Source organism: Sander vitreus, chromosome 16, assembly GCF_031162955.1.
Source record: "Sander vitreus isolate 19-12246 chromosome 16, sanVit1, whole genome shotgun sequence".
NCBI classification, from domain to species: Eukaryota; Metazoa; Chordata; class Actinopteri; order Perciformes; family Percidae; genus Sander; species Sander vitreus.
The window spans coordinates 8094178-8108967 of record NC_135870.1 but is presented as its reverse complement, the minus strand read 5'-3'; the positions used below and the strand labels follow the sequence as shown (position 1 = coordinate 8108967).

The 14790-nt window shown below is 36.4% G+C and overlaps 1 protein-coding gene across 8 annotated transcripts in view; it reads left to right on the top strand.

Moving 5' to 3' along the window:
* Positions 1 to 11482, top strand: part of dab2ipb (DAB2 interacting protein b) — a 133544-nt gene extending 122062 nt beyond the window's left edge. For all 8 annotated transcript variants that reach the window (XM_078272187.1, XM_078272189.1, XM_078272186.1 and 5 more), the window contains 3 exons: positions 5189 to 5391; positions 5471 to 5558; positions 7494 to 11482. In XM_078272187.1, coding sequence (XP_078128313.1) covers positions 5189 to 5391; positions 5471 to 5558; positions 7494 to 7661 — 459 coding nt within the window. In that variant the 3' untranslated portion in view covers positions 7662 to 11482. The remainder of the gene's footprint in view (positions 1 to 5188; positions 5392 to 5470; positions 5559 to 7493) is intronic.
* The last annotated feature ends 3308 nt before the right edge of the window (positions 11483 to 14790 follow it).

Here is a 14790-nt window from a genome sequence, read left to right as displayed (position 1 = left end):
AGCCCTAATACTCCCACTTAACTATCCTTCCTTTCTTTACCCCTCATTAGTTCCCGCATAACCCTCCTCCTTAAAACACCCTTTCTCCACTTAATTGTCTGCTGGATTTATTCCAACTCCCTTTCCTCTAAACCTGAGGTCTCGTAGACATACCCAGATTGTCACTTAAAGTCATAATATGCGCATTTATTACATCAAATTGAGGTAAATAGGACATATTGTGCGTCTGCCTGGCTCTGCATGTGACCCCAAAATACCTCAATCTCCTATTTTCTCGAAATTGGCTTTTCAATAATGTTCAGGCTGTTTTTTCAAGGATGCTTTATTGCCTTTTTCACAGCTAACAGAGTGAGCTTGGCTTTGGCTATCAACAGCAGGAAAGTCATAGCAATAATGGCAGAAGATAGTTATTATAAGTCAAAATAACTGTGAGGCTAAATACAGCAGACAAGAAAATCCTATGTCTATGTCAGAAAATAGTTTTAAAAAAGACCTGTTATTCTCTCCAACAGCCCAAGGAGATGTATTCAGATCACTAGTTTTATTTGACCAACAGTCCAAAACCCAAATAATTCCAGTTTACTATCATATATGACATGAAAAGCATCAAATTCTCACATTTGAGTAGCTGGAATGTTTGGTGTTTTTACCTGAAAAAATAACTAAAACACTTAATAATAATTACAGCTGTCAATCAATTCCTCTTCTAGTCATTGGATTTGAACAACTTAGCTAACATTCCACTTCCTGTATTGTATCTGTTATATAAATGAAGAATAACTTCTAAAAAACACACTGTGCAGTGATACTTGCAGTGATCAATGTTAAATATTGTTATTTATTTATAAAATGTCCCTCAACCTTGAATAGCTCCACATACCCTCACAACTTTCCCCCGTCTTTCTTAGCATTTTTGGAATGAACTTAAAAGCCCAAAGCAGGCGTGTGTATGTGTGTGTGTGTGTGTATGCACATGCAGTACATCCACAGACATGTTAAGCTTGTGTGCGCTTGCATCTATGTGAGAGATGGAGACAGAAAGAGGCTTTCTGCTGCTTCCACTGCCTATGTTCCTGCTTTTCTTCTCAGTAACCTTTACAACTGTTCACCCTCTGCTTCACTTCCATGCTCCCCCATTTTTATTTATTTCTTTCCATCCATAATGAATACAAACCTGTCATCCTTACATAGCTCATACTTTATGGAAGCCAGCAGCCCAGGCAGGGAAAGCAACCAAAGAAGGCAATAACTTCAGTGTTAACAAAGAAGCCGCAGCCACCCTAAAATAGCAGAGCAGCAACATGAGAAGGATTGGAAAACAGTACATCTTCCACAGCAGCTTAGACACAGGCTGCAGCTAATGGTCTGTACAGTCTTAACTAAACAGGCCCACAGTAGCCATTTTAAGCTTTCACATCCATTCACATATACTGTATGTATTCAGTGATCTGTAACAAATTAGGGAATGCATTCGTCTTGTTACGTGGAGTAGACATACAAATAGAAATTCTAATAAATTAAATTATTTGCTCATTTAGATGAACACAAGTAAGATAATAACATACTATTTCTTTTTTTTTTAATTTAAAAACAAATGCTATTTAACATTTAATTTCCCAGTGTAATACCACTGAATATATAAGAGCAAGCAATGCAAGCATAGCAAATGTGAAACACAGGAAGGTTGGTTGAATTTCTGTGCCGTGCATTTCATTTTATCTTGATGTCGGATTGTGCATGAAGGTGAGGATGAATGTTTCAGTCTTTAGGAAAGATGTGAGGTTTTTTTCTTTATTGCCAGATTATACTAAATGTGCATCTGCATTAAAAAAAAAAAGGAAACGGAACCGAAAATCAAATAGAAATGTATAACTGTCATATACATCATTTTATATATTAAGAAAAAAAACTAAATTAAAAAGGGAACCAACGGTGCTAATGTCTTTTCCAAAAAAATTCATGAATTAAATACTTTAGCTGTATTACAGAAAATAAGATTAATGACCAACTTGTTGATTTCATCGATCATCTATGTAATAACCATATTATGACATTTCTATAATTCACCTAAGTTTAATGACTGACAAGCCCTTCTTTAATATTTAATTATGGGTCTCATAATCAAAAAGTATAACTCCATCATCAGCAACATTTGGATTCTTGATGTTTAATTCTTTAGCGTATTCCCTCCATTTCCAAATTGTATTAACTGAGTATCCTTTTATTAGATATTGATCCATTTCTAGGGTCAGTTTAGGTGGTGTTATGCCAAAATTACTATATTTTGGTTTAACTGCTTGTTTAATTTGCAATATTTGTGTGATCAAAATTTATATTTTTGAGGTGATAAATATAGCCATAAAATCTCCCTCCAGTATTTGGACTTTGTCGTTTCACAGGTTTGGTTTCTTCATCCATTTTCCCAATCTCTTTCTTTTAACAGTCCTACTAGCTCTGAGTTCAATGTTGTTATGGTTGCAAATACAGTCTACCTTGATCCTCATCAGGTATAACACCAGGACAGCAGATGCACAGATGCATCTGTTCAAACCACCTTTGTTTTCCTCTCTTTTGTCCTGGTCTGTGTTCAATATTCAGATGTGTTCATTATACTTGTTCTAATGCACAAAATCAAAGAACAGTAGCAAATAAAAAACACTGAGATAATATACAGACTGTTTTATAATCCGTTACAACCATAAAAGATTAAAATACTCTCATCTCCCACCAAAATACACAGATATTTATAAAAGGTCAGTGATGCAAAGGCACAGGGTTTTATCTGAGTAAAACTTTTATTACACTAAATATTCAAATGTAGTCAAAATATGCATTAATGTTGGACTAAGATGTTTTCTCGGTTTTCAATGCTGCAGTTAAATAAAGACAGAGATGGGGAGAACATCTGATTAATACTGTGTGTTTCTGTTCCGACAGATTTGATTTCCTCCTTATATGTTTCAGATAGATATAGAGGATGCAGGTACGAGAGAAGAGTGTAGGGCTGGGGTCTGCCATTAAGTTAAAGTTTTTTGTTTATTTCATGTTAAGTATACATTTGAAATAGAAATGTAAGGGCTTCATTTTAGCACCATGCACTGCGCAGAACGAGACATAGTTTTCATGTTTTGCATGCCTCTCTTTACGCAGTATTAGCTGTTATGAGGTCATATTTTTGTGGGTTTTAAATTAGTTTGTATTTACATTATCTACAGTAAATCTTAAGCATAAGTTTTAATGTAAACTATGAAAGTTGGAGAGCCAGATTTGTCCCCCATTTGCCTACCACTGGCGGAGGGAAAGACATCAGGGGTACAGAGTAGATGTATTGCGTGTTTGAGAGAGAACAGTGCAGGACAAAGGCAGTTACAGATACAGTACATGTCATTAATTCTCAGGGGATCTAGTGACAAGAGCACAGAGATAGAGAGAGTAGTGTAGAAAAGGGTGGAGGAGCCGATAAGATAAATCTATTTGAGGTCACCATTCCTCCTGGAAGGAGCGGTATGATGGGAAAAATGTCCCAGTGGTGGGCAGGGGAGGGACATGGAAAAATAAGTTGAAGGTGACGAGGAAAGATAAATGATCCCAGCAGCATCCTCGCTGTGTGTAATTGAATCTGCTCGTGCAGGGTGCTTTGATAGTTTGTCTTTCGCAGTGTTCTCTTTCAGTTATTGCTGAATAATGAGCTGGATCATGTTCAGATATAATACAAAGATAAACTGTTCATTTTGAGTTTTTTGTTTTAGTTAGGTCTAAAAATGCCATTGATTGAATGATTGATACCTCAATTGATTTGTTTTAGGGAGTGAGTTACTCTCAGCTATAAGGAAGGAGACTTTTGACAAGGTTAATATCGTCAGCCAGAAAGACCAAGAAACATCAGTTAGGATGAAGCTTTACAAGATGTAGTATTTTCTTTAGCAACAACTGAAAAGACAAGGAATTAATCTAGTAAAGCAAACTGATTAGAATTAAGGCTAATGATCTGATTCCACATTTTAGTCATGCTAGCAGCGTGGCTTTATCGATGTCAATGTCGATCAGCTGGCCTGGATTGCCATTACAATTTTGTACAGACATTCAGTAGGATTTTTTTTTTTTCTTTTTTCAAAATTGCCATAAAATTTAACCCGGACATTCATGTACCTTTGAGGATGAATTGTAATAGATTTGGCAATTGTTAAACTTTTCATCACATCAAAACCTAATTTGTCCTATACTTTGTTTTATGACCAAATTCCTGCAAAACTACTGACATTCCCGGCAGCCTCAGCTGCACTTTGTATTTACTGCTTATTAGCAAATGTTAGCATGCTAAGACTGTAAAACATGCTAAACATCAGCATGTTAACATTGCGAGCACGCAGGTGTTAGCATTTAGCTCAAAGTACCACTGTGCTTTAGTAAAGCCTCACAGAGCTGCTAGCATGGCTGTGGACTCTTATTCTTGTTTCCTTGTCTGTAGTTTCACTCTCACTGGTCTTCCAGTGACACGCTGACTGATCACAGTATCCCTCACTGTTATAAGAAATGTGTTTTTCTATCCAGAAGATATTTGATTTCTCCATTAGTTTCCCCCTTGCCTGAAGAAAACTCCTTCAAAAGCCTCTCTAAGGTCCAGCGAGAGGTCAGGGAGAGATTTTCAGAGCTTATTTCACAGACTAGACTCCGACTTCACTGGTTGCATCCCTCCCTCCTCACCTACTCTTTGTCTTTATCCATCCTAAACTTCCTTTCTTTTCTTCCTCTCAGTGTTTATTGCCAGTTTAACCTCAACAGGTTCATTGGTTTCAGAGCTAAACCAGAGGTTTGACCGTGGACAACTGAAAGCTTCTCCCACGTTAGTAGGAGTGTTTGATTGGAAATAAAAATGATACTTTGATTAAAATGGACATTTTTCTAGGGGCAGCTATACAGGTCTAGAATGGAAGAGCAATAATGAAAATGGCTTGTAAATGTGATTCCCTTCTCTGTTCTAAACAGAAATTATACTCTCTCAGGAACAACAGGACATAATCTCAGGCCTGATGGAGAGATTTCTTTTCTGTTTTTGTCGGCTATGGTAATGAAGAAGGGGACATCGCTGATAGGGTTGATGATGATGATGATGATGATGATGATCATCATGATGATAATGACAACAGCGATGATGAGAATCTCCTCATCTCTCTCCTTCTTCGTTCAGTACCAGCAGGAGATCTCAGTGCTGCAGGAGAAGCTGCGGGCGTCGGTGCAGAAGCTGGAAGAGTACGAGGCCCGTTTGAAGGGTCAGGACGAACAAGCACAGAAGGTGCTGATGGAGTACCAGGCCCGACTGGAGGAGTCGGAGGAGCGCCTGCGCAGACAGCAGGACGACAAGGACCTCCAGATGAAGGGCATCATCAGCAGGTAGGGAGAAGAAGACGCTGTCGAAATGCCACTTTGTGTTTTGTTCTTAAGATTTTAATTACGTTTGTCTTGTTTGCAGGTTAATGTCGGTGGAAGAGGAGCTAAAGAAGGATCATTCAGACATGCAGGCAGTGGTAGACTCTAAACAGAAAATCATCGACGCTCAGGTCAGTTCGATCTTTTTTTTTCATGTTCATTTGCAAATGTGTGGCAGCATGTACGTCTGTCTTTAATTTCAATGTAAGATGGGTTCCTTTTACAAGCCCTTAGGTTTTGTTTTTTTTATCCCACCTGTGCATGTTATTATGTTATTGTATATTTCCTCCTTTTTTTATTTTTTTTGCACAAATAAAGAAATACAAATTAAAAAAAATATTTTCACATGTACAATACATTGACAGAAAATAGCTAGCACCCGCTGTGCTGGTTGCATATGGCTCTGTAGATACTTTCTGTCTGTGCGAGTCAAATTTGTATGTGCTGTCACTTGCGTCCTCTGCTTGAGGAAACAAAGGGTCACTGAAATACAAAGAGATGTTTAATTCATAGCCGTCTCAGCTCTGGCATTGACAAGCTTGAATGGCTGAGCAGAATTTCTCCCTCCCACTATCTCTCTCTCTCTTATAAAACATACATTTACAAATTCCTTATCTAGTTTTCTGTCAACATGTAGCTCCTCTATAATCAATGTGGTTCTTATTCATATAAAACTGTTCAAAATCTGTCTTAGAAAACAAAAAAGTGTTGCTTTAGAGCTGCGAGGAATTCTGAATGTTGATTTTTGGGAATGTAATTATAAATTAAGCAGAGAATGATTCTGTGGGTATAACTGTTGCAAGAACGGATTAAGCACTGCTGTAATGTTTGTTACAGCTGTCTGTGGACACCATTTCTTCTATACACTGGAAAACGTGTACATTATATGCATGCAAATACAGATACACAGTTAAGCTCAAATGTGCCTCTTTGGAGATTAATGTCAAAGTGATTTTACAACAGAATTGGCGGGGGAAAACCAACGATGCTGCAACATGACATTTGCACAAACCTAGACACGGACATCCATAGGTGATTAATCTCCTTCACGCCTAAAGTAATGAGACTTTGCATCTGCAAACATGCCACTGTAAGGCAATAAGTTGTCTCCCTCAGTAACCAGGCATAGAGAATGAAAATCTCATTATGAAGACAATGAGGGAAGTTTGCTTCTGTGGCTCAGCGCTGCCTACATTATATAATTAACTCAGTGAGCCTCATGCAAGAACCACTCATACAGAGAGATTCATAAGTGCCACATAATTTGTTGCATTTTTCACCCACTTACAATCTTTTCTTGGGTACGAAAATGTATTAGTGGCCGAAACGTGTGGTACAAGTCATGTACTGTCTCCTGTAAAACACTTGTTCAACTTAAGAATCATAATGCCTTCGTCTGAATTAATTTGGAGTTTAAATGTGTTACAGAAATCAATTAAATAAAAACTAAAACTGCATCATGGCTTGCCAATTTTTTCTTAGATTTTGCCATTAGTAGTTTGGTGTGAAATCTTACATTTACAATTCCGTAGAAATTCTCACAGTCTAACAGCCTCAGGGTCTTTATTGAAGTTGCTGTCCAAGGAAACCTCCTCCTTTATAACACTCCATTATAGAGCGTCATTTGGAATACGAAAGCGACACTGCTAAATTTGTTACGTTTTTGTCTGCTGATTTCCGACCGCAGGACTTGAAGCTCTGCAGTGGAAAAATTCTTCTTTGTACTTTTTTGGTAACATTTTTGTGAATGAAAATGCCTGCAAATGGAGCAGAGAAGGTAGCCTTATATGGTGATTTGGGGGCGTTGATAATGCTAATAATAAGGTTCAGGTTTAAACAAACAATTCACAACAAGTTTGTGCAATTAAAAAAGGTTTTGTAAATCCAACTTGTACAATCAAGCTTCACAGAAAAAAGTAAGAGAGATTTAGGATAAGAATACAAATATGTTCTTGCATGAGGCTCTTGCATAACCTCCACCTGAGTAGGAACACATCATTGTGGCTTGTCTGTAAATATAGATTCTACAATATGTTTTCTAACTGTATTTATGTGTGTATGTGCAGGAGAAGCGCATAGCATCGTTGGATGCAGCCAACGCCCGTCTGATGAGCGCTCTGAGCCAGCTAAAGGAGCGCTACAGCATACAGACCCGCAACGGCATCTCCCCCACCAACCCCACCAAACTGCAGATTACTGAAAACGGAGAGTTCAGGAACAGCAGCAATTGCTAGACAGACTGGCATCTGTCCCGAGTGTGTGTTGAGTGCCTGCGTGTGTACAGTTATTCAATGAGAGGACATCTACATGCATGCATGGCTGCATGCCTGTTTGAAAGACTGCGATGGTTTGCGTGTGTTTTTAAAAGCGGACAGAGTACTTTTGGAGGACATTTCAACTTTTTTTTGACACCAGTGCAGGAGTGAGGTCATCACTCTGAGGGGCCCAATCAGAAGAGGCGGGACTTTAGCGTAACAGACAGATCCCCAAGAGAACAAGATCACCAGACGGCCTTCGTTACGAGGGTGACGGCCAGAGGAGGCGGGGCAGAGCTTGTAAATATGAAACTCAAAGCTGTCTATCAGACAGACACTTTGCCAGTGGATGTATGCAGTCACTGGGGCAATTCAAGAGCCTGCCTCTGCCTGGGACAAACCACTATATAACCACACACAGTGACAACCGCCAGACACGGTCACCCTAGCAACCTTCCTCTCCTCCTCTCTCTCCTTATTCTTCTCCCTCTTGACGACCAAGTGGACCCACTTACAAACAATAACACGCATTGAGAATTATCACGTTAGTTGTCTTGAGAGGATTCCTTTCTAGTGCTTTATTTTAAAGTCATTGTTTATAAAGAACCAAATAGAAGCTCAAATATAGATATTTTTAGTCCAAAATAATCTTTATGTCCCTTTTCATTCCTTGGGTGTGTTCCTGAGCGTCCTGATGAGCCCTGCTTTCATCCCCTCACCCCTCCATCCCTATGTAGTGCACTTTGTGAGAAGCTATTGGTACATGAAACGCCTTAATTAAGGAACACACCTCAACTTTATCCCACAGCTCCCTTATTTCTGCAAAAAAGGCACAACTTATACTGTGGATTTGTAAAGGATACAAAAATAAAATTGTACACACATAAATGTATTATGAACACTAAAGTAAATGAATTCTATGTAATACTATATTAATGAAATTTAATATAGATGTATGCATTTCTTTTCTTCTATAGAGTATACGCACATATCTATATTTGATAATCTCAAATATAAAAGCAGCCCTTTATTTAGGAGTGAAATCTAGTTTTATTTTCTTCTCTTACGATTAAAGACTGTAGTGTGTAGCTTGCTTTAGAGCCCTGGAGGAGATCACATCGAGCAGTGATCAGCACCATAGCCTCAGTCACCCCTTCCAATCTCCATGACGCTTAACCCTTTACATACAGTATGCACTACATTTGAGAGAAATGTCTGTACGAAGTGATCTGTTATTCTTCTGGTGCTTATCATTGCTCTTAAAGACACATCAATTAAACCATGATTTAGATTTAGGTTTGAGGCATATGTGTGGTCTTCTCACTCTAGTAGCACAAGAGCTATTGAGTGCTGATATGTGTTTAGACATGTCTCACTCATACTATACACTGGACTGGTGAGTCATTGTAATAATGGCCTCCTTAGTTACAACATTTTCTCTCTAACTGCTTTGTGGTAATGAAGTATGCTGCATCCAAACTGTGACTCTGTTAATCCAAGTGGCATCATCTCGCTCCTCTCTGTCTGTTTTTCTAACTCGCATCCACCCTCCCTCCATCCCTCGTTCTTCTGAATGTGAAGATGCTAACTCCCAGTTGGTCTTAACATTGGGTTAAGTCCTTCTAATATTTCCTCGCATTGCTGTCATTGCTCCATACCATTTCAACATCTGTATTTTGTATATTTTTGTACTCATTCTTCTTAACCAGTAAACAGACTGTATACATCAAGTGTGAGGCTCTGCATGCTTCATCCTTGCTCTAGGGCCAATGGTAGCGTCAGTATCACCATTTGTTTTCTTTTGTTGCCAATTCGAAGGTGATGATGATGATGAATGCTTTGCCGCAGACATATACAGTAAATATATGATAACCGAGTGCATCAAGAGGCTGGACAGCCTGGGAACGTGTAAATAAAATGCTCACACTATTTTTACCTAATGTTAACAGAGCTTTTTGTAAATGTATCTTGTGCTCAAACTCTGCTGTATCAATATGGATATTGTAAATACAAAATAGCTCAGTCGGTCATCTGTCCTCATTTAGTAGAAATTATATAATTAAATTAACCTTTCAATGTTCTCCCTGTTAAAGCTATTGTTTTGTATTATAGTGTGATATCACTAGCCAAAAAAACTAAGTAGGAGTTTGACTCTTGGGAAGTCGTGGAGGATGCCATACAATCCTGTATGTCTCATCAGTCTGGCTCTATGCACTTTTACATTCAATGGTTGGTGTTAATTATTAGCTGAATTCTTCTTTTTTTAGCACAGCACCTGTTCCAGGTGTTTAAAAACGTGGCAAAGTTCAAAACCGAAGAAAGGGATTTTTGGTATAGCTCATTCACAAACGGTTGTATTTATGTTTTTTTCCTTTTTGAATATAAAGGAATAGCCTCAAACTGAAGATTCCTCTTGTCGCAAAATATCTGAGATATATGACTTTTCTCCTCAGCATACCAGGTATTCAGTCCTAAAACAATATTGGTCAACTGCAGAGATTCAAGCGAGACTATGTTACTTTTGACGGAAGAAATAATACATACTTTCAAATGAATAGCTGAATTCATTAGCAATAAACTGCACTATTGTTCTATTCAGAAGTTGCTTCTGCTAACTAAACAGCCTTATAGCTACTTTTTTTACCAGTAGCATTTGGGCATAATGTTAGCTTAAATGTCCAAATTTCAAGTAAATTTTACTGTAAAAGGCACTTTACTGATTCATTTTGATGACGTTATGACTCTTTCCGCATTTTAGCTAAATGCTAACGGCACACGACTATTTAGCATTTACACTCGCTAAACACATGAAAATAGTGATGCTAACGTTACAGCATACTTGGTCTGTTATGACAACTAGCTTTTGGTGGCTAAGGTTAGCTAACATTAGCAAATTGTATGTTAATTTTTCTGTAAAAGGCATGTTACTGATTTTGTTTGCTGACTTTTGACTTGTGCAACAGTTTAGCATTTTAGCTAAATGCTAAACAACATTTTAGCTAAATGGTGAACTACTGTTTAGCATTTACACCATGTATGTACAGTTGGAAATTATGATGCTAACAGTACAGCCATAGAAATAGAATGCCTTACCCGGGCTGTAATAACAAGTAGCTTTTGGTGGCTAAGGTAAGCTAACGTTAGCAAATTTAAATGCATTTTGCTGCATGATAATTGCTGCATTACGGATTGAATCTACCGATCTTTGATTCTCTTAGCCTTTTAGCTTAATGCAAAGCTATTCTTTAGCTAAATTGTTAAGTGCCGTTTCGCATTTAGTTAAAACAGAGGATTAGCATAACATAGTTTAGCAGTGGCGGTTGTTAAGCAAAAATTACAGTCTCGCTTTAAACTGCAGTGTAGGCCTACAATAATAAAAGTGAACTTATAAAGGGCAGTCATGTATCAGTACATCTACAACAAGAGGACACACTCTTATGTTGGTTGCTAATTAGACTTCTCAGCTATCAGTTCATTTATTCCATCCATGTTCCCACAGTTCTAACTTAAAGAGTCAGAAAACATGAGCTCACTCTTGACAGTTCAGCCAGTTCTACAAAAGATCAATCAAATATATAAAGCTATAAATAAAGTAAAATATGTTGTATGTTTTCTATTATCTTGTAGAAAATACTTTTGTAAGTATGTTGAAAGTATAAAGTATTTGCTGGATTCTGCTTCCTTTGACGACAGTGACAAAACAATAATGTACAGAGGAACTTGTGTTGACAAAATGTGGCTGTGCAATTTATGTACATTTGCAACTAGACCTATTAAAGTTTTATTTAGCTATTTTAAAATCTTTGTTCTCTGTGACGTTTTGTATATGTAAAAATGTAAATTAAGCTTGATTTGAGTGTGTGCGAGAAGAATCACATGTTCATTAAATACTTAAGTAGGCCTAGATAAATGACAAGCAGCAAGAGAGACCATGTTCAGACTTGAGGTCCAAAGGCAGAGTGGAGTGCATGATGGAGGGATGTGACAGACTGGTTTGAGCAGTGCCTACTCCTCAGCAAGCCTGACCTACATACTGCCTGATTGTTATTCCCCAAAGGAGAAAGCCTGATTTTGTAGCAAAATGTCTCAAGCTGTAGCTGTAAATTGAGCTGATTGTTATATAAAAATGCTCACATAGTTTTAAGTAGAACTCAAATCCAGGAGGTATGCCGTAATAAAGTCTTTATTATTATACAGTATGATTGAATGGTTCAAGTGGACCTCATTAACAGCACTCACAGAAAGTTCCTGTGTTGTAAATTGCTCTCTGTGAGTCAAGATTTCTTTGGCATTCAGGACACCAGGCTAATTAAACTAGCTCCAATGCTCCCACCCATGACTCAAAACTATCAAAGGCTAGTAAGCAAATGTAAGCCACTAAGCCATTGTTGATGGTGAGCTGATTTCCTGCCAGGTGCAGTGCAACAGTCGAGGAGTACTTTAATACTTTAAAGTGCCCATATTAAGAAAAAATCCTTTGGGGTTGATTTGGGGTGTTATTTTGTGTCTCTGGTGCTTCCACACGCATATAAACTTTGAAAAAAAAAACATCCATGCTGTTTTGAGTGAGATACGGGTTTCTGAATGTGTCCTGCCTTCCGTCTCCGGGTGAGCTGTTCAAAATCTGCACAGCTTTCTATGTAACTAGCCGAGACGAGGGGCCTAGGGGGCTAACCGTTAGCATGCTAGCTCGTTCTCAATGGCAAAACACTGCTACAACACACACAAATTCACCCTAATCTACAAAATAAATTGTATAGAACTACTTAAATGTCCCTGTTCTGCAGGTATTCCACACAAAGTTGGAAGTGCGCCCTCATTTAGAAGAAGTCTCCCGGCTAATCCTGCCTTGTACAGGCCGAAGTTGCAGAAACAGCTAGCTAGCTCATGTAATCCTTACCTAGCTACTGCGCATGTGCGACTGACAACAAAGATCTTACAGAAGTTGCAAGGTCTCACTCTGTAGCTAAAACAGAGACCTGACACAGGGTGAAAAGAGGATCTGCAGCAATGTGCAGTACAACAAAAATATGGTGTTTTTTGAAAATTAAACCATGTAAACCTATTCTGATACAATCTCAAATTACAATTATGAACCTGAAAATTAGCATAATATGGCCACTTTAATTTCATTCCCAAACATCAACAACAAAAAAAGTGTTTTGTGCTTTGGATAACTATTTTATGCATAACTAAACATTTTATAGAAACATGATGTTTTGACCTATTACTAGGCTAGTCATATTATAGTATGTCGAAAAAAGTCATAGTATAGTATGTCAAAACAAAATCATGAAAAGTCATACTATAATATGTTGGAAAAAAAGTAATAAAAAATCATAGTATGTAGAAAAAGTCGTAAAAAAGTTATAGTATGTCGAAAAAAGTTATAATATAGAATGTCGAAAAAAGTCATAGTAGAGTATGTTGAAAAAGTCGTTAAAAAGTTATAGTATAGTATGTTGAAAAAATTTGTAAAAAGTCAAATTATGGTATGTTGAAAATCATGAAAAAGTTTGAGTATGTCGAATAAAATCATAGAAAGTAAAAGTCGTAAAAAAGTTATAGTATGTTGAAAAAAGTAAAATAAAATTCATAGTATGTCATGAAAAGTCATAGTATTTGTTGAAAAAGAGTAAAGTTATAGTATGTCGAAGAAAGTCATAAAAAATCATAGTATGTAGAAAAAGTCGTACAAAAGTTATAGTATGTCGAAAAACGTTATAATATAGAATGTCAAAAAAGTTTTTAAAAAAGTCATAGTATAGTATGTCAAAAAAAAAGTCATAATATGTTGAAAAAAGTCTTGTTATAATATGTCAAAAAAAGTCATAGTACAGTATGTCGAAAAAAGTCGTAGTATACTACAACTTTTTCATTTCAACATATACTTTCAACATATACTATGACTTTTTTACTTCTTTCAAAAAAGTCATAGTATAGTATGTTAAAAAAGTTGCAGTATAGTATGTCAAAAAATAAAAAAGTCAAAGTATAGTATGTCAAGAAAAGTCATAGTATAGTATGTAAAAAAAGTCTTATTATATGTCTAAAAACGTCATTTAAAAGTCAACAATAGTCATAGTATAGTATGTCGAAAAAAGTAATAAAAAAGTAAAAGTATAGTACGTCTATAAACTTTATCGACATAATATACCATGACTTTTTTCAACAAACTGTATATACAGTACTATGACTTTTTCTTTTTTACTTTTTCGACATACTATACTATGACTTTTCTATGACTTTTTTGACTTACTATACTATGACTTTTTTGACTTTTTCAACACACTATGCTATTTTTTGACGTACTATACTATGACTTTTTTTTGACATACTATACTATGACTTTTTTCGACATACTTTACTATGACTTTTTTTTTTACTTTTTTTCGAGATACTATACTATGACTTTTCTCAACATACTATAATATGACTTTGACTTTTTTTTTAACTTTTCAGCATACTATACTATGACTTTTTGACTTTTGTTTTTTACTTTTCGATATACTATACTATGACTTTTTTGACTTTTTTTGACATACTATACAATGAGTTTTGACTTTTTTTGACATACTACACTGACTTTTTTCGACATACTATACTATGACTTTTTTTTTACTTTTTTTGACATACTATGACTTTTTTGACTTTTTCAACATACTATACTATGACTTTTTTTTTATTTCAACATACTATACTATGACTTTTATTGACTTTTTTAGACATACTATACATACTTTTATTGTCATACTACACTGACTTTTATTGCATTCCATACTATGACTTTTGTTGACTTTTTTCGACATACTATACTATGACTTTTTTTGTATTTTTTCAACATACTATACTATGACTTTTTTGACTTTTGTCGACATACTACACTGACTTTTTTCGACATACTATACTATGCCTTTTTCTACCTACTATACTATGACTTTTGTTTTTGACATACTATGATGTTTTGTTGACTTTTTATTTTTTACAAAGTGTAATTTTGTGGAATCGAACCCTGTACCTTCTTGTGATGAGACAACAGTGCTAACCATTGGACCACCGTGCTACTCTCCAATACTATGACTTTTTTTACTTTTTTCGACATACTATA